The sequence below is a fragment of the Camelus ferus genome, chromosome 10, assembly GCF_009834535.1.
Source record: "Camelus ferus isolate YT-003-E chromosome 10, BCGSAC_Cfer_1.0, whole genome shotgun sequence".
NCBI classification, from domain to species: Eukaryota; Metazoa; Chordata; class Mammalia; order Artiodactyla; family Camelidae; genus Camelus; species Camelus ferus.
In genome coordinates this window covers 41,100,870-41,121,468 of record NC_045705.1, presented here as the reverse complement: position 1 = coordinate 41,121,468, position 20,599 = coordinate 41,100,870, and the positions used below count along the sequence as shown (strand labels likewise).

The 20,599-nt window shown below is 39.3% G+C and overlaps 1 protein-coding gene across 10 annotated transcripts in view; it reads left to right on the top strand.

Moving 5' to 3' along the window:
* PICALM (phosphatidylinositol binding clathrin assembly protein) overlaps positions 1-8,007 on the top strand; it is a 94,829-nt gene extending 86,822 nt beyond the window's left edge. For 7 of the 10 annotated variants that reach the window (XM_032488818.1, XM_032488817.1, XM_032488816.1 and 4 more), the window contains 2 exons: positions 4,761-4,863; positions 6,122-8,007. In XM_032488818.1, coding sequence (XP_032344709.1) covers positions 4,761-4,853 — 93 coding nt within the window. In that variant the 3' untranslated portion in view covers positions 4,854-4,863; positions 6,122-8,007. The remainder of the gene's footprint in view (positions 1-4,760; positions 4,864-6,121) is intronic. The other 3 variants (XM_032488819.1, XM_032488826.1, XM_032488825.1) reach the window with 1 other exon arrangement.
* The last annotated feature ends 12,592 nt before the right edge of the window (positions 8,008-20,599 follow it).

Sequence of the window (20,599 nt, the reverse complement as noted above, 5' to 3'; positions counted from 1 at the left end):
AACCATAGCTTTTAATTTTCTTCGGTTTCCTAGGTTAGAAAGTTAAGATCTAATATGAATTAGCAGTGAACACTTTATTCAGATAAGCTGAGGCAGTCTTCATGATTCTCATCCATCAAATGGAACTTTAAATAGGCTTCTCTTTCCCTTGGAAACATTTCTGATGCACGAAACACTTCTGAGTGTTGTTTATGTTAGCTTACATCAGTTAATAATGTTTCCTCCCGTGAGTTTAGGAAATCTTGTAATCTCTTTCCCTCTCTCCAGTTTAGATTTCTTTAATTCTTTGTCAATTGAGATTGCCAGATGCCATTTGGAATAACATATCACTCCTGTTAATAGTTTTAAGGTATTGTAGACTCTTAGCAGTAGTCCAGTTTCAGAGATGTTTAGAAACAATATATCTTCAAAGAGAAATCCTCTTAGATCATTGTCTCGTGCCCCTAAGACAAGATGAGTAGTGCTTTGAGATTGACAGAAGTAATGTTGGCATAACTTTGTGATATTATTGATGGACAGAAGCCCAAGATGGAGTTATGTTAAGCATAAACCCAAGGAGCAGTAATCAAAGGCACTCGGTTCAACCTACAGAATAGGCCCTCTACCTTATTCAGTAAAGTCCTCTCTTTTAGCCATGCTTCACAGAGGCAGCTGAGAATAAATAGCATTATCTTTAGTAAAAAAAAAAAAATTGGAATGCAGCACTGTGTTTATATCCTATGCAACTGGATTCGGATACACCACTAGTGGCCTATGTTCTAATATTATTCAAAAACAACTTACCTTTCTGTTTTACAGCTGATGTCTTTGTGAAATCTTACCGAGTAGGGCTGTGGTTTCTAAATGTTTTGATTGCACAGCAGTATCTGGAAAATATTTAAGTGCAGACCCTCACTGTATTTATATTTCTCTATTCTACAACAATCTGTTAGGTACATTTATGTAAAAATACAAATTTTAAAAGGGTAAAAATTAATGGAGAAGTTCTAATATTTTCTTCTCATATCCCACTTTGGTGACCATTTTTATACAGAGCTTTTTTTAACTACCAAAAAGCATTTTAATTTAGCATGTTATAGAATGCTTTTGCTATGCATAGTCACTGCTAGTTACTAAACAAGAGACAGGGAACATATGTTTCTTATATCTGAGAAACCTAAAGGTGAGTTACTAGGGAAACACAAGTGACTGGTTGATGGTGCAGTAAGAACTCATGTAAGAGAAACACAGAGTGGTGATAATACAGTGGAAGAGAAAGCGCAACACAGATCAGTGACGTTTGAGCTGGACCTATTATGTAAGACTAGACGAGCATTTGATTGTACGTGGTAAATAGGGTCGAACTAATATATGAATGACTAATATATGCCAGGTGTTTTCTGCGTATTTTAATCCTCAAGATAGCCATTATGGGCATCGGGTCTAGATGTTCTAAAACCCCATTTTACAAAGGAGCCAGGATTAGATTCATTTCCGTCTTTCCATAAAACTGTGTTCTCTCATCTCAGGCAAAGGAAATATACCCATTTTTCTCTTAAGATGTTGGCTTTTCTTCTTCAACAAAGACAAATTGAGTCTCTACAGCCTTGTTTCCAGGCTTTTAGGTGACTGGAAAATTCAAATGTAAAGATGTGGCAAAGTTGCTTCTTCTCTAAGAATTTTCAGCACAGCCAATATGTCAGACGTTTATCCTGAAATTCCCAACCGTTTACTCTCCCACAAGCTTTCAGTTGCACCAGTCTCACTTTCTGAGACTGCTACTTTCTTGTTCTAACCTGAAATTTTCTTTCTTTGGTGTTGAACAGGGTAGAATGAAGGGGTAACCCCATTTTTATTTTATGATCTTTAGTGTATCAGTGGAATTCTTTTTTTTTTAAAAATTCCTTTATTCTCAGTATGTTTGCCTTTTTATAAAGTTAACTTATGATTTCTGTTCTCTTGTCTTTAGTATACTAAACACACACTACAAGCAAAAGAAAATCTTTTTGCTCAGCTGCCTCTGTGAAGTTACAAATTTTTGGTAACATTAGAATTTTTTTTGTCATTTCAGCATTTTTTTAAAAAGTTGATTAGAGTGCAGGGAGGGATGGAGCAGTTTCAACTGAGAGTTGCCATCATCAGTTACTTGTAAATTTTAGTATTTTAATTTATATGTAGCTCTTTCACTGCTTCTCAGTATTTCATTTTCCTATAAAATGAGAAAGAAAGACTATGTCTATATTAGACTAGTGAGACTAACTACTTTGTTTAAATGACATATATAGGTCGATTTGATTTGAACAAACTGATAGCTATAGTAATTTTTTTTTAGCTCTATGGGAATTTTGGTATAGATAATGTTATTTGAAATAAATGAGTTAAAGGCTGTTTTTTTGTTTTGAGTTTTCTGTGTGTAGTGATGGCATATTTATAGTAGGATTTGACTGGAATGGTAAGTTAAAATTTGTCTTATGCTGGCTTATAAAATACGGTGATTTTGCAGTTTATGATGATAATAGGGTTACTTTCTTTTTTTAATTCCTTATTCTCCAGTCCTTAGCAGCTCTACATGTTCTTTAATCTGCTCCCATGAATGATAAGTAAAAGGGTTAACCCTTGTAATTTCAGGTGACTTTCTCAGGCTCTTTAAATCCTGCTGTTTCTTCACGCTCTTGTGCTCTTCCTTCTTTCTTTGAGCAGTAATTGGGCTGTTGCAGTATATTTCCTTTTCTTCTCTTTCCTTATTTACATTCTGAGCTGGCTACTTTCTCACCAGCGCATTGTGTGCCTCTGCTTTAGTGCAGGTGCCAGGAAGGGGTGGGACCAGATGGTCAAGGGCTGTTGCGTGGCTCAGTCCTTGGCACTCTCTGCAGCCAGCCAGTCCAGTCTGGGCTGTGGTTTTATCTGCCCAAGACGGGTGTTGATTATAGAAAACTAACCACAGGGATATTAAATCTTATTTTCTCGTGTACTTAGCTGCATATTTTTATAGGTATAAGACATATATATGTGTTTATTTTATCAATTTAACAGGATAGTAGAAGTATTAGTTAAAAACTAGCCCTCTTCCCCCCAGGGAAAATTGATCCTCTTCCATTACTCATAAGCCTCTCGAGCTTCTCTCCAGCAGTGTGCTCACACGTGGAAAAGAATAGACCTGTAGCGTTCCCTTTGACCGTAGTCTTTAGGAGCATTTCCCTCTGTGACTTGTCAGGTCTTCTGATTGCTGTCCTCATGAAAATTTGATTTAGGAAGGTGTTTTAGTGTGGGGCTCTCATAGGGGACTTGTGATTTTGGATGCTATCTATCTGCAATAGCAGGGTTTGTTACTGTTTTTGTTTTAACTTTAAGTGAAAAAGAAAACTTGTTTTGGAGAAATCCCCAGTTAATCTTAAACTCCCTCCAGCTCAGTGACTGATGATCACTTTACTTAAAACCATTTGGCTTCTAAAAGTTCATCCTGGTTGGTGTGAAAGGTGAGGAGGAAACGTCTTTCCGATTAAGTTGCACCTTATTCTGTCTCTGCATGGATGATATTTCAATCCCCAAACCCAGACCTGCTGTCCCATCCTCACATCTGTAGCTGCTTGTGTAATTCCATCAACCTTCCCATTGTCTTTGAACATTGATTTCTGAGAACAAGGTATGGATTAAGAAAATGACTCAACCACTAATATAACTGAAGATGATTTCTAAACCTGTACATTCATCTTGGCATCCAAAACAACAAATTGCATACGTTTGTGATACAGTATTTGCTGAAACTCATTGGCTATTCATTCTCTATAGTGCCTTTCTTAAAAAAAAAAAAATTAAAAGGTAAAAATGAGATCACTTTGAACCATCAGGAAAGACAGATTTTGAGCCTTGAAATATTTTATAGGAATTTGAATGTTGAGGTACGAATTAAAACTATTTACACTTAGTCAACTTTGGCTCATATTTGGTTTAAAATACTCTAAAAGTAGGCTTGGTGAAGGAGATACATATATGAAAATGAACCTTTTGGTACTTCAGGAACTGTCTTTGAAGGAATACTAAAGATATGTTACTGAATTCAGCAGTCTACTTGCCCTACTGTATGTGCAAATTAAATGATAGCAAATTCCAAGAATCAAGCAAATATATTCTAAGAGGAAGCTGAACCAAAGATCTTAAGTATTCCCTATACTCAGGGCAGTATGTGGGTGGTTAGATAACCTCTAAACTCACTTCCACCTCCCAGGGTATAAGCATCAGCTGCAGCATGTCCAGATAAACAGGCAGGAGACAACACCATGTCAAAAACGTGTGAACACTGAGGATAGGACTTTCCACCTCTTATGAGGAAGGAGGGAAGGAATATTGTAGCTAGATGTGTTGAGTCAGGACTGAGGTCAGACTTTGCACAGCATTTGACAGACAGCCTGGGCACAGGAAGCCATCTTCTCTCAGTTAAAAAAAAAAAAGAAGCACAGTTACGTATTTGTTTCTTCCCTCTCCCACATGCACATAGAAGGTCAGCTTACAGCGACCCTTTTTGGGTAAAAGATTTTATTCCTTTGGAATTCAGAAAAAAGAACTTGCTTTCTAAAAAAATACATTCCATTGGATACCCTTTAATTTGACATGTTGACTGAAACTTTTGTTTTAATAATTCCACTTTCTACAAAGGCTGCCATTATATTTGTTAAAGATGACAAAACGAAAACCACTTCTTCTTTCATTACATTTTCTGCTTTCATGTTCTGTCATTCTGAGATCTTTTTTTCTTTCCCTCTCTCTGTCTTCTTTTCCCCCAGCTGTCGGCAGCATCCAGCCCCTCCAGTCACAGTCCTCACAGAGCTTCAGGAAAGGACCCTTTTGCAGAGCTCTCTTTGGAGGATTTCTTATAAATCACTTTAGGTATTGCTGCTTGTTGGGGGAGATGGGGACTTACCTACTTTAAAAAGTTACCAAACATTAAGCACAATTCACTCTTCTTCTTTGTTTCTTTAAAGGACTCTAGGTTCCCTCTCTTCCTCCTCCTCCTTTATTCTTTAGGTGAAGAATAAAAAAATAGATCAAGATAGGGCATAAGGACAAACAACTTTTGGAAAATATCTTTAACATAACTAGGAAGTGTGAAATCAAAGGACCATCTCACATGTGTACCTGTAAGCATCCACTGCTCACAGCAGATGGATGAGATCAAACACCACTCTTAAAAGCTGGGTGTTTTATTCAGTCTTGAAAGATTTATAGAGAACAACACAATTTTACACATTGGATTCGAGCTTAATTAGGAGCATCTTTAGTTTTAATATAATGGCCAGAATTCATTGTGAAGAACTCATTTTAATTTCTTTAAAGGGTTATATTTTTATGTATGCCTTTTCATTTAAAAATAGTATTTTCCAAAAAATAGCTTACTATTTTTTTTTAATTAAGGACAAGTGAATACTTACGTCCTTTTTGATAGACAGATTCTGCTTTTGATCCATACCTGCTCTTTTTCTGGAAGACAGTGTCATTTGTTCTTCTTGATGCTCTAGCCCCCAGTGTAGATACACCTTCTGGATCTTTGAGAGTTTGTCCTCTTCTGATATGACAACAGTTTATTAGCATATCTATTTCAGTGATGTCTTCGGTTGAGCAGTTTAAAGGATATCATGACTGAAGTATCTGAGTGAATAGTGACACCCTATTGAAAAGTACTCTTTGGTAGATATTTCAGATTTTGATTTATATTAGTAAAGAAATTATTTAGTAATCATAATATTACTGTTCCCTTAATTTTCTCTTAATTTTATCACATTATTTGGAAATAATACTTCAAATTTTGTTTGTTGTTTTAAGTGAGATTTTTACATCAACTGTTTGTGTTCATGGAGAGAGTTTCTGAATTTGTCATGCAAAAATTGTTCATTCATCATCTTTCTTCTCCTACCCCCCAGTTTCTAGTAATTAGAAAGATACTTGGAAAGCTCTGTAATTATGGTTCAGATACTGAGTTCTGGCTCATGATAAGCTGATAATACTTTGTTTTGGAATCAAGGTTTATGATAAGCATGCTATAAACACTTCTGGGCCAGTTGAAAGGTAAAAGGCACAAAGCATTTTTATTTATGAGAAGATATCCTACAATGTAGTGAATTAACTTACACTCTTTTTTTTCCCCCAGATACAGTTTATGTAACTAGATGGAAGAGAATGGAATTACTCCAAAAAGACAAGTGCTCAAGCGGCAAATACTTAACTTCCAGCAAAATCCAAACTGCTGTCTCTTAAACTCTCTTCTTCCATTAGAATGCTACAGTAACCCAGTGAAGGCCCACGAAGGAAATTGGGACTAGCCTATAGGAGAATGTATCAATACAGTTTATAAAGCCACGAATTGCCATGATTTCAGACTAAGATCTGTCTTTTTGGTGACTAACCCTTCAGTTCTCTCAACTCCTATTAATACCCATAATCAGTAACCTACCAAGAAAAGCCCTTATTTGGAAAGTGTGAAATTTGTATTTGGAAAAGCTGCCTGGAGAGAAGAGCTGTGTCCTTTACTGTAATGCAGCAGGACTCTTTTGGGGGGATCAAGTCATAATTCTTAATTATGCAGTATCTTTCTTTTCTCCGGTCCTCACAGATACAGAAACAGTAACTAAAATTAACTTTTCTTTTAAAAAAATTATATATTCAGTTTGCAGTAGACATTCCTTAAGTATTTGTATTTATTTATGATTATCAATTTACATAACATTAATATTGTATCAAACCTCCTTATGAAAATGAGTATGGATGTACACGGTATGTTTGATTTTTATCCACAAGAATGAATCTGATTCAGAATGCTTTCCAGCTGACATACAGAGCACTAAATATTTTAAGGCAAGTCCATAGGTCTGAATCGCCTAAGAATTCTCAGTCTCTATGGGATTTAGGGAAGCATTATAAATGCATTAATCCTTATAGTCATTTCTGTGCCTAGGATTTTGCAAGGGAACAGTTCACTGACTAGGAAGAGCACTACATTTTAAATTCAGCATTAGTGCATTGGGAAGGAACTTTACTGCTTTGTGCTTGGCATGTCATTATTTTCCATTTGACATTAGGGCCTTTCCAAAATGAATGTGAGGAATTGCTTTCACTTCAAGACTTTCCTTCTTTTCAGTAAAACTCTAGGAGGTGTTATGGGGGGAGGGAGGGGGACAAAATCCTTGAACCTTTTATTTGGCTCATGCCATGTTATGATCATGTATCTTTTAAATAAGGGGAAATAGTGTCTTTAAAGTTAATGTCTAGGCAAGAGTTTAGTTAACGAAGAATTAAACTGCACTGTTGATCGGTGCTTTGTGTAAATACATCTTAATGTTGGGTTGAGAGGGGCCTTAAGAAGGACAGTTCATTGTAGGAAAGCAATTCTGTACATGAGTTTAAGCATACTTGTTGCATTGTCTCTGCAGATTCTATTTTTGTTTACAATATTAAAATGTATGTTAGCAAAAATGGGTGGATTTTCAAATAAAACGCAGCTTCCACAAAACTTTTGTTATGGTATTCTGGTCTGAGGTGCATTTTCTTTTTTCCTTTTTCCTGTATTCTTTATCTTTTTTTTTTTTTTTTTTTTGCTAATAAAAGTATACCCAGGTCATGATACTTGATGATTTAATAAAATGTAAAATTTATTTGTTTTAATTTCCAAAAAGCTTTATCTTTGTGCTTTTGTTACCTTCTAGACTCTTACTGGTAAACTGAACTACTTACTAAAACTGCTCATTTTTGTCTTTTGATCAGATGCCTTCAGTCAGGTAAGTTTAATGGAGAAAATGTTTTGAGTTTGACATTGATGCTTGTGATTATGTCTGCCAAAGAAATCTTTGTATTATGTTTCATATTGAATAGTAAGTAGGATTCAGAGTACATGATGGGGGAACTAAAAGCTTTGCATTGATAAATGTCTGCATACTATTTGCCATGTTTGGGGAAAAAACAGTCTTTAACCAATATACTTTGTTAATTTTACAACTTTTTAAGTTTCACTATTATTAAACCATTTTCATATAAACTGGAGAATGTACTTTTGTAAGTTCTCTTCCTTAACATCACAGATTTTGATTTGTCTCTCCTGGTGTTTGAGTGGTTGTTACATTGAGGTCTGTGGCTTGTTCCTTTTATACTACCCTATTTTTTTCCCCAGTATATTCCAGTTTGTGAGGATGCTTCATAAACATTTCCATCTTACTGTTCAAGTTTTTGGGCTTGTTGGATTGGTATTACCCACATTTTATTTTTTTTTTATAGATTGGAATAAGGAGCTTGCTGAAGTTGGTAAGCTAACAGGTGTTGGAGTGAGGTGTTTGGCTTCATGGCCCATTATTCCCTCCGTGACCTGCTGTTGTTAATTCAGATGTATAAACTGAAAAGGGAATTGTTTCCCTCTGTGGTCTAGGCTGATGACCACTCTTTTCTCTCAGATGGTCTTCTCCTGTGGAGCACATCTCCCACCTCCTGCTCTGATGTCCAGACATCATTGATAAGGAAAAACGCAAAACATATGACCATATTAACTTTAATCAAAGTATAACAAGTGAGGTAAGTCAGGTGTTGAATATATAACTAAATTGGGTTATAAACCTGTATATGCCCACACCGTCTTCTACCTAGCTAGCAAATTGGTAGTGGCTTCACAGAGAGATTAAAATTGTTAGCAGAGGGCAACCAACCTACCCCGAATCATTGTCAAAATTGATTTTTTGCTTTTTAACATCTCATTATTATCATTTTTTTTTTTAAGATACACTTTTCTTAACCAGTGACTGTGAGAGTTCATATTTAGGAAGAGGCATTACGTTAGAGTAGGAATATTTTACTTCACAGACCAACAGAACATTACCCCTGGAAAACAAGCCTTTATGGGATGTTTCTCCTAGAACTAAAATAATCGCAAGGCTCTTCCCTTGTTCATTGTCACTAATAAACACATTTCCAGATTCTGAGAATTCAGAGCACTGATGTAAATACTTACTGTTCAGTACTGCATGGAGGGAAACGAATCTCTATCAGAGTGAGGGTGGCTCATGCGTGTTCAGCAGTGGCTCGGTCACAGTATATGCAGAAGCCGCAGCATTCAGCCAGGTGAACTTAATCTTACCCTCCAGAAAAGATGTCTCCGCTTCCATCAGTGGGCTTTGCAACTAGCTTAGATCTTTGTTCTGCCACGCTTGCTACCTTCCATGGTTCTGACTAGTCCTGAAATTCTGCTAGATAGGCTCTGAATGGTAAGGCTGTAGTATTATCTTCTATGCAATCTCAGAAAACCTCTAGCTGATTCCTTGCTGTTACTAAGAAGTGGCATTCAATTTAGTGTGTCACCAATCAGAAATGTTTTCTAAGTCTCTAGAGAGCTAGTATTTTAGTCCAGTTTTGCTTTAAGCATTAGAAATGTCCCATTTGTTACTGATGTAGCATTCGGGTTTGGTTTTTATGCTGTTCGAAACTATCCATGTTGTCAGAAGTTGTATAAAAGTCTTTCTGTGGTATTACTTTTGAGGTAGATGTGACTGTCTTGAGGAAAAGTAGGTTAAACTGGTTGTAGGCATTCAGCTAGGAGAGAAGAGCAAGGAGAAAGTTTTATGGAAACTGTTTCCTGGTAAGTTCTCACTCAAAAGAGCTTTTCCTTTATCTGCTACGAAAGCTAATTTCAAAGTTGGTTTTGAAATAAAAACCTCTGTGTAAGAATCACCTGGGGAGCTAAACCTCACCCTGTCTAAGCCTTCTACAGTCAGGCACCTGTCTGTCTGCCTTGAGCCTGGGCACTTGGCGGCTGTCCTGTAACTCTCAATAAACAAGCACTGGGTTATTGTGCTCTTGGCTGGGACTGTAGGCAAAGAAATATCATAAGAGAAGTAAACAGCCTCCTCTCTCCTTCATGTGCATGGACTCCAGGGTTTCCGCACTCACGTGCAGAACTTGCCGTTGATTGCTCGGCCTTTCAAAGACACTTCCAGTGGAAGCGTCAGGCTCATTGCACTGGCACTGCCATCTAGCTTAGTGGCGCTTCTAAGAGGCACAGTGAAATCTGTATTTCTCTCATCATCTTTGTCCTGAAGTAGGGTATGAACTGAAAAGCTCATCACTTCCGCGTGATTACTCATTGATGGGAGATTTCAAGTAGCTGGAGGAGGCAGAGGCACTGCAGTGGGAGGGGGAAGACTTAAGAGATCCCAAGAAGCCCAGCCAGCAGGTCTTCAGAGGCAGGTGCCTGGAGGGCAGCACCCATTGGTGTTCATAACAGCTATGGCTGGGAGCTAATCTTTTGACAACTATACTGATATGCAGAACTTGCAATTTATGATGGGCAGAATTGACATCGCTGTGGGTCCAACATTGAGATCACAGAATGATGGTTCGCTTTATCTGACAAAGGTACCATATATTAAAGTGATTTCACATTGGCCTGAAGGGAACACAAAGTAGGATAATGCGAAATGATAGAAAATGCATACACAGTGTCTGTCGCTGGTTTCCTGGCACAGAGCTTCTAAAACCCGTGTATTTTCCTGAGTGACAACAGTATGAGGAGCATCTTCTCTTCTCCTATTTGGTCTTTGACCCCAGTTCCTGACACACAGTTTCGAAATCCCTTGGAATTTCCTGGGTGTAGGAGTGTCTTTTGTTCTAATGGGGCAACTCTTGGTAGGATCCCCAGTAGCTTCAGATGAGGGCTGGTCATCAGAAAGACCAAGCCATGATTAGAAACTTGGAACTTTCAGTCCCAACCTCGTCCTCCGGAAGGGGTAGGGGGCTAGAGACTGAGATCAGTCGTGCCCATGTGATAAAGCCTCCATTAAAAATGCTTATATTAAGGAGTCTGGAGAGCTTCCAGGTTGGTGAAGACATCCATGTGCCAGGAGGGTGGTGCTCCCAAATGCATGGGGACAGAAGCTCCTGCCCTCTGGACTCCTCCAGACTTCATCCTATGTGTGAAGGTCTGGCTGTCCATCTGTATCCTTTGTCATATAATTTATTATGTAATAAACTGGTAAACTTAAGTGTTTCCTTGAATTCTGTGAGCCATTCTAGCAAAGTATCAAAACCAAGGAGGGTAAGGGACACAGAAGCCCTGATTTGTAACTAATAAGTCAGAAGTACAGGTGACAATCTGGACTTGTAATTGACCTCTGAAGGAGGGTGGGGGCGGTAATCTATTTGGGGAAGGGAGGTGGAATTCCCTCCAACGTAAGCCAGCATAAATTCCAAATGAGTTAAAAAGTATAAATGTGATAAAGATGAAAATATAGGTGACTATCTCAGTCAAATACAAGAAGAGAAAGGATGTGATTAAAAAGAAAAACAGTTCACCAAGGATGAAATACTAACGACCAATGGAAAAAATTTAGTAGTAACTGAAAAATTCAAATGAAAACAATAGTGCTTTCCAAGTGTAAGGCTATTGTGAGTGTTTTTGTATGTTTTGTTCATTTAATCAAGTCTGTGAAGGAGGCGCCTTTGTTATACTACTTTACAGAGAAGGAAACAGGCCTAGAGTAGGTTAAGTCACTTCCTTATTAACCAAGTGGTTGAGATGCAGTCCTGAGCCCTTATGGTCTGGCTCTAGGTCTGCCATAACCCCTGAGCTGTGCACTGTGGTAGAGGATGTCATTTTGCTTATCAAACAGCATTTGTAGATATAACAGCATGGACAACAGTACACAGAGTTTGGTTTTTAATCTAAAGCTGAAGTGAGTATAAGCTAGTACAACTTTTTTTTTAAATTGGTGATAGTTGTCAGAAGACTTGAGAGTTCTTACCCTTCATCCAATAATTACACTTTTAGGAAATTTATCTGGGGAAATAACCTGGGGATAGGGTTTTGGCTAGGGGACTTGAATTGTTGCTTAGCAACTAAGTTTAAAGGTAGATATTGTCCATATCAGAGACTAGAAGATCAGATTCATGGAATGCATTTCTCCCTGAAGCCACCCTGAGTCCATCCCTGCAACACAAAACAACTTGAGTCTCATGGGTCAGTTTTTGTCAATAGATAGGAGACAAGAGACTCAGTTCAGATCTTTACTGTTATCATTTCAGATTAGAGGCCAGTATACACCACCAGGCTCTGCCAATTCCCAGGCCAATCAAAGGTAAGAGATATTTTGTCCCTCAGAGAAGGGCTGGTCTGCTGGTGATGAGGTGGAGGGAGGGAGTCTCCACTGAAGACAGGAGGAATACTTGTCTGAAGTGCTTAGGAGAGCAAGATTCTTTGCCAGTCACCCAATATAGAAGAGGGCTTTCCATTCATCAGCATGAGTTCTACTGTCACATGAAACTTAGAAGGTAAGTGGAAATCCCCAGGAACCTTGTCCTATGTTACAGGAAACTAGAGGACCCACAAGGCATTTTTAGTTTCACACTTAACACCAAGCGGCTTCTCAGGCATGGTTTCTTGATCGCAAGCCTTAGCATACATGTTTCACAAAGTTTCCATGCTTGAAGGTTTTCTCCACAAACGTAGCTTCCTGAGAAGAGTGGGGGTTATCCATCACATACTGGATTCATTCGTCTGGTCGGTTCCAGCCACCCCTCCCTTCCTTCAATCCTGCACTTCAACTGCTGGAATCCTTCAGTGTGTGTATGTGTTTGTGTGGCTCACTGCTTATCCAGTATTCGAGGCTTACAACCATTTCAGCCTTTTTCATGCCTTTATTCTTGACGTTTCTGCTCAAGCATTTTCTCTTCACTGCATAGAACTCAAGCTCTCTGCCCCTTTGCATCTGTATTTTTAACCTATTTTGACTTACCTTACCTCTCCTGGGAGGGAAGACTAGCAACTCTGATCATTTTCAGGGGCATTGTAAATTGGACAGTCCTTTCAGAAGCCATAAAAATATTTGTATCTTTTACCCTATTATCCTACTTCTCGAAATCTAAAGAAATTAACCCAAAGTATGGAAAATACTTTATGCAGAAGAATACATCAGTGATTGAGATTACCAAAGGAACAACTGTGTGGAGTAGGAATGAGGTCAATGATGAGTGCCAGAGAATATTTCCCTTAAGGGTAGCAAAGAATTAAGGGAGACCAGGAAAGAACAGTTAGCTAGAGAATAACCAGGAAAGAGATGTTAAGGACGTAGTTGAAGGAGGGAATGGTCAACCCAAGTGAAATCAAGACTCATACTTGCGCATTAGACTGAGCAGTTAGGAATTTAAACTTTACACAGGTATTGGCAGGGACAAGCCAGATTACATGGAACTGAGGAGATGGGAAGAATGCAGAGGTTTCAAGAAACTTGGCTATGAACTAAAAGAGGTAGAGAAAAGTAAGTAAAGGGCAGACAAGCCAAGGAAGAGTTTTCTTTAAGATGAAAAGTAAATTTACTTCTTTGTTCATCCCCTCATACTGAGTTCGTTCTATGAGCCAGTAGTTTTAGGTGTGAGAATCAATAAACAAAACATAGGGTTTTGCTTTTATGGAGTGTATTTTCTTGTGAGAATAGGCAATGGAGAAATATTTTATGATATGTGATGAGTGCTATGAAAAAAAAAGGGTGAAAGGATAGTGTGATATGATCAATATATAGTGCTGTTTTGTGTAAGTTATCAAGGAAGACCTCTGATGAGATGACCTGTGAACAGAGAGTTAAGTGAAGTGAGGAAGCAAGATGGTAAGTTGTGGAGACTGGCTCCCCTCTCCACATACACAGGCAGAGCAAAGACCGAAGATCCTGCAGGGGACCGTTTGGCTTCCCTGAGCAGCAACAAAGATGCCAGGAAGACTTGAGCAGAGTGAGTGAGAGGGAGCTGGCAGAATGTGATCCAGCAACCCTACTTCTGGATCTAGATCCAAAGGAAACAGAACCATTATCTCCAAGAGATATTTATACTTCCATGTTCACTGCAGCATTACTCACCATAGCCAAGGTATGGAAACAACCTAAGTGTCCATCAACAAATGAGTTGATCAAAATATTGTGATAAATATATACACACAGATTCAGTCTTTAAAAAGGGAAATCCCATCATTTGTGACAACATAGAGGAAACTGGTGGGCATTATGCTAAGTGAAATAAGCCAGAAAAAGAAAAACAAATACTGCATGGTATCACCTATATACAGAATCTAAGGGGGGGAGAAAGGGCAAAATAATAGAAACAGTAAAAATTTGGTTTCCAGGGGCTGGGCTGGGGAGTGGGGGAATAGGGAGAGGATGGTAAAAAGGTACAAAGTTCTAGTTATAAGAAGAATAAGGTCTGAGGACCTAATGAATAACATGGTAACTATGGTTGATAACACTGTATTGTATAATTGAAATTTGCCAAGAGAACAGAACTTGATCTCACCCTGCCCGCCCCACCCCCAAAAGGTAAATATGTGAGGTGATGGATGTGTTAATTAACTTGATGGGAGGAATAATTTCACAATGTATACGTATATCAAATCATCACAATATACATCTTAAGTAGCTTAAATTTTTGTCAGTTATATCTCAGTAAAGCTACAAAAAGGGAAATAGAATGTACTGACAGCATTAAATACTTAGAGTAGAAGTGGGTAAGGAAGTTTAAATAAAGAGATGGGCTGCAAAATCAGTGGGAGGTAGGGGAAAGCTGAGTGGTCAGGAGTGGAGATGACGTGTGGTAGAAGATAGAAGAAAGGTGAATGGAGAGCCTGGAATATGGGCATATACAGAGGACAATTTGCAGAAAATTTTGTCATTTGAAGTGTATTCCCTTCCCCTCCTGAAAGCATCTCCATCATTGAGGGCAGCACCTGCTGCTTGATGAGACAGTGCAGCAAGGTGGTAACGGTGTGTTCTCTGCAGCCATGCTGTGGCTTTGAACCCCAGTTTGGGCAAGTTACATACTCTCCCTGTGCCTCAGTTTCTTCATCTATAAAATGGCATAATGGTGCCACCCTATATGGCTGTTGCATTTAATGACTTAATAAGTGAAAGCATTTTAGAACAGCCTGGCACATGATAAATGTTCAATGCATAATTACTATTATTCTATTGGGATGCAGAATAGCTTGTGGTTAACAGCCTAGATTCTGGAGGCAAAACACCTGCATTCAAATCCTGCCTCTGTTCCCTTACTAGCTGGGGGACTTTGGGAAAGTTACTCAATTTCCCTCTGCCTGTTACTTCATCTGCAAAATGAGAACGATTATAGACCCTACCTCATAGGATTATAAAAAGATCAACTAGGTTAATTAAAGTGCATTTAAGTGTTTGCTATAATTCGTATCACTAAAGAGTCTGAAAATATCAGTCTTCAAATTTGTCCACCCTACTTTGTTTGGCATCCGCCCAGTATTGGTCGAGATCCCATGAGCTGCTTCCAGAGCAGAACCCCGAGCCCCTGACTCCACATGACCTCGAACAAGCAGGAGTCCTTGGTGCTGAGGCTGCTTCAGCAAGGCTGTAGTTTGGTGTGATTGACAGTTGTGAAAACAGCCAGCCCCGCACATCTAAGTATACTTAGGTCGGCAGTTTTAGATGCCCTCAGATAAAGAAGAATACCTTTGAGCCCTTTTAAAAATTGTTGCCAAGGCCTTATTTAGTGCCTTGGAGGCTACACATGACTATTGAAAACACAGGCTTCAGTGGGGTAAACGTTCACTTCAGTCTCTGTTTTAGGATTAGGCTTGGCTGTGTATGACAGAAGGCTCACACTGACAATGACTCCAACAAGACAAGGTTATTTTCTCTCACGTAAAAGTCTGCGTGGGCATAGCAGCTTCGCAAGGTCAGTAGGTGTCCACTTTTAGAAGTTGAGTGTCTTACTATTCTGGGGTCCTTAAGGCGTTCCTCTTGTCGCTCGGTCCACGGCGGCTCAGCAGCAGAACGAAGGAAGAGGGGAGAAGGGGAGGGACAGAGGTGACCCAGGAATTGTGCGCAACTTTTGCTCCCCTTCTATTGGCCAGAATTTTGTCATATGGCTGCCGGGGGAGCTGGAAAATAGAGACTTTAACTGGGGTGACCAATTAAAACAGCTAGATAAATGCATTATTATAGAAGCAGGGGAGACTAGACTTGAAGGAAAACTAGCGACTACAGTCCTTAGTCATACATTCCTCATTAAAATGGCTAATTTTTAAAATTTTTCTGCTCAGTGACTTCAAAACCCCACCATGTTACCTCTTATAAGTTGAGATCTGAGATACCCTTAAAAAGAACTATAGTTTATAGTTTTAGAATTGAAATATTGCAAAGGAATTAAATGCTTAAAAAAATGAAAAATAAGCAAATCCAAACAGCTAGTGCTCAGCAAACGTTACAAGGCATGTTGAAAATGTGGACCATCTCGCCGGATTTTAGGCCCAGCTATATTCCACGTTGACATTTCTACATAAATAGCACAGAAGTCACAGAAGACACTTTTTAAGTGGCTAGGAGAAAATAACCCATGCAAAACTGAAACGTAAGTCAAAGAACATCAAAGATCTGAAGTTAATTGCACGCTTGCCCCAGAACCTCAAGTGAGGCCAGAGGCCACCATCCCTCTGATTTGGTGTCTGAGGGCTTTAAGGTAAAAATGCCTCGCTGGCCTCCGTTAGTCATACAGAGGGGAATCCAACAGAGTTAATTTTCATTCCTCTTAGGGGGGAAATGTTGCAAGGCCTAGCATAATTTATAGCTGAGACTATACAAAAAGATGGCCCTAACCCAAGAAGGCGAGAGGTCAGCGAGTTGAGCACCGGACTTCAGGAAGGAAATGCTGACAAAACCTTTTACTAAGAATCTGTTAGGCTATCTGAATCTGCAGTCCTTAAAAACTCATTTGCTCAGCTGGAAATCTGAAAACATTTCTTTGTGAAGAATCTTTTAAAAGTATCTTGACTTTTTTAGCACTTACTCAGATGATAAAAACAGAATGACTTAAAACATAACCAACCTAAAGAGTCATCATCAATAAAAGCAGCCTTTCTGGGAACTCAAGCCTCACAAAGTCACAGGAATAGGAAATGGAAATACTTAATCGAGTTAAAGTCACTAATATTTAGAAAGCCTCCGCTGCTTGAGGGCACAGTGCCTTGCGTCTGGTGCAAAAGCCAGTTTTATTCCAAGAAAAATACAGAGAACTGTTGTGTGGAGATCTAGTAAAACAGCAAGGACCAAGCGGGCCTTTAACAATCAGCCCTTTATTGCCACAAAAATCCCCTGGTTTCCCTGTTCCCTGAATCCCTCTAGTGTCTGTCTCTAGGGTTCAGAAGGAAACAAAAATGTTACCACTGACCCACAGTGCGGAGTGCCCTCCCTCCCCCACACTCATAAGAATTTTGGAAGTGGGTTTACGACTTGTCCCTACAGCCTGATGTGGATCAGCACATCCAGGGTATGGCCTCCTGGAGCCGTCACACCAGGTGGTGGCCGAGTCCATGCTCCCCAGCCACCGTGAAACCAGTTCCTCCCTAAAACTGAGTTCCTCTGCTGAATTTATGATTAACCTCTCTATCCAAAACTTTATTCCCTTTCTTGTTCCACACTTGTTACCCCGTCAAGACTGAGGAATATCAAAGAAAAGGGGCAATGGTAACTGAGCAGGATCCTATGGGGCCTTCCCAGGACAGACCTTTACCATGGCCCCCACCTGAATCTTGTTTGTAGAAAAACTTTAGCCTCCCAGGCCCTCCCAGAGTCCCAAAGAGTATATTTAATTGGAGAAATGAGAAAATGCGGAAACAGAGGAAAACAGTCAAGCAACATAAAACAGTTTAGCCATTAAGTGAAGTCAAGGACATTTAGTTCCTCTTCCAGGGCTGTAGATAATATCCTGAGCTATTACCTTGAGGTGTTCTGCAGATACTGAAGCCCCCCCCCCCGAGGGGGAAGACGGTAACTGCGTGTCGACCACAGCGGGTAGACCCCAGACAGGTTGGAACCAGAAGGTTGATGATGTTGTTTCCCAATTACCTCACCACCAGCCAGTCAGAAGGATGTCCAGAGCTGATCATACACCCTGCAATCAATCCTCTCTCTGGTCCTTTCTTTGAAAACGTTTCCCTGAAAGCCAACGGGGAACTTGGGTCTTCTGAGCATAGCCGTCTGCATGACTCGGAGCCCTGCAGGAGCTGCCGCACTTCCCTTCACTACAACCCTGTGTCAGTAGATTAGCTTTATTGCACGGAGGTGAGCGGACCCAAGTTTGGTTTGGTAACAACCCCAGGACAGAATGAGCCCCTTGATACAAGTGTGCAGGGCCCAGCTGTCATCAGAGCTTTGTTGTCACCTCACAACGTGTGATGGATTGAACACAGGCGCACTCTATGCACCTTCGAATGAATGCACTGTGAAGACAAGCAGACACCCTGGGCCTTACTCCCAGAGGTTGCTGTTACATGTCAGTCATCACTTCAGCTGCCGCGGATTGCATTTCTACTGTGTACAGGTTACGTGCACTCTCTCTAACATTGAAACCATCCTGCTATAATATGGGAATTAGGTCTGTGCAATACAGATGAGGAGACCTGGCTTGAAAGAGGTGAAGTGACTGCCCAAGATGCAAGGCAGCCAGCTTGACTCCCCAGAGTGCTTCCCCATACTCTACCCTGTCTCTTTACATGTCTATTTCTTCAAGCCTATCTCATTCCTGGGCCACAAGAAGCAACTTCCCAGCTTGCCGCTAAAGCTGTCAACACCCTGTCCCTACTTCCCCAATCTTGAGTAACAACAATATAAAACTCACATGCTTGGTTATTCTGAGAACTGAAACCTACATAAAATCCTCCTACACTCATTTTAAATTTCTTTTCCAAACCTATTGCTAAAGGTGCTAAAAATAGAATATTTTGTGTAAAACACAACCACCACCCCACCTAGAATATCCTGCCATCTCCCACTTCCCTTGCTTCCTTCTCTGCTGTTAGTGTTCAAGAGCGAAAGCAGATTACACCAGGCCAGAGAGGCTCCTTGACCCATCAAACATTTTTACTGGACCATGGGTATCATGAGGAAAGGGGCAATTTTATTTTGCTTCCCTAATGCCCTGCATACAGTGCCTGGCTGCTAAGACTCATTTGATGAGTGCTTCGTTGAATAAGTGACTCTGATAGGAATTTCACAGTGGTATATCACACATTTATTGAGATTTGCTTTGAAAAGGTAGTCATCTAAAAAAGCTACCACCCTAAGAAGTTAGGAATCTTGGTTGTTAGGAAAATCCTGAAGCTTTGTTCTAGAGATAATGCTATCTGCAAATTCTAAACACAAGGAAAGATATTAACAGAGGAAAAGAATATTTTTCCCCATCTTTTTCCAAAGGATGCCTTTTCAACTCTGACATCTTGGCAGCAAACAAGACTTTCAGTCATTTGATATTTTCTTCCAATTCAGTTTCACATTGTGAAGGAGAAACTGCCACAACTAACAAATTAATGCTGGACTCCTACCATGTTATGCCTGGCTTGTTTTAATAATCTCATGGTCTGAACTTTCCAAGTGTGAGAGAAAAACAATGTCAGTTTCTGCTGACCTACTGAAACCAGTGAGCTGTCACATAGGCTATATTTGTTGGTCACTGGAAACTCTATCATTCATCTCAGTGGAAAGTAAGTTTATTTTTCCTACCCAAATGAAAAAAAAGTAAAGATAAATCTTATCTGTAAGTTTACCTTTCTTTCTTAAAAAGAAAATTGGCAAGTTCACTCCATATTGTTATTAAGTTTTCCAAGGACATTTCTGTTTCTGTTGACCTTTGAAACATTGCCCTAACAAAGCACCCTGCTTCCTGTCAGGAAACACTCCTGCTGCCGTTTACACTATCACTCCATGGAATGGATTGGAATGTGGTTATTTGGGAAACAGGTTTTTGGTTTTTTTTAAATCTTTTTAAAGTATAAAATGTATCAGTCAAGTAAATAAGTCTTAAGTGTCCTGCTTGATAAATGTTTGGAAAGTGAGCACATCCATGTTAACTGCCACTCATATCAAAATTACCAGAAAACTCCTTCATGTACCATCCTAGTCATTCCCCACCACAAAAGTAATCACTATTCTGACTTCTATCACCAAGATTAGTATGCTTGTCCTGCTTTTGAGTGTTGTGTAAATGGAATCATACCATATGTGCTCTTTTGTGCCTGCCTTCTTTCAGTACTATGTCTGTAAGATTGACCTACATGCGGACATAGTTCATTCTTTGCTGTATAGCATTCCATTTGCATGAACACAGCACAATTTACTTACATATTCTGCTGACAGTCATTTGGGTTGTTTTGAGTTTTTGGTTATTATCACTAAAGGTGCTAGGAACATTCTTAGCCATGTCTTCTGGTAAACATAACCATTCATTTCTGTTTCCTATTAAGCCAAGGGTAAGATTGCTGGATCATGACATATGTATGTTCAGCTTTAATAACTACCAAACACATTCCAAAGTGTGTGTACCAATTTATGCTCCCATCAACAACTATATGAGAGTTCAAATTGCTCTGTATCCTTGTGTTTACTATTTTCAACTTTTAAATTTTAGCCATTTTATGTGTGTATGGTGGTATATTGTGGTTTTAATTTGCTTTTCCCTCGTAACTAATAATCTTGATCTCTTTTTTGTGCTTATTAGTCATTTGGATATACTTTTCTGTATTCAAACCTTTTTTTCCTACTGATTCATTCAAGTTCTTTATATATTTTCGATATGATTTTTTGGTTAGATATAT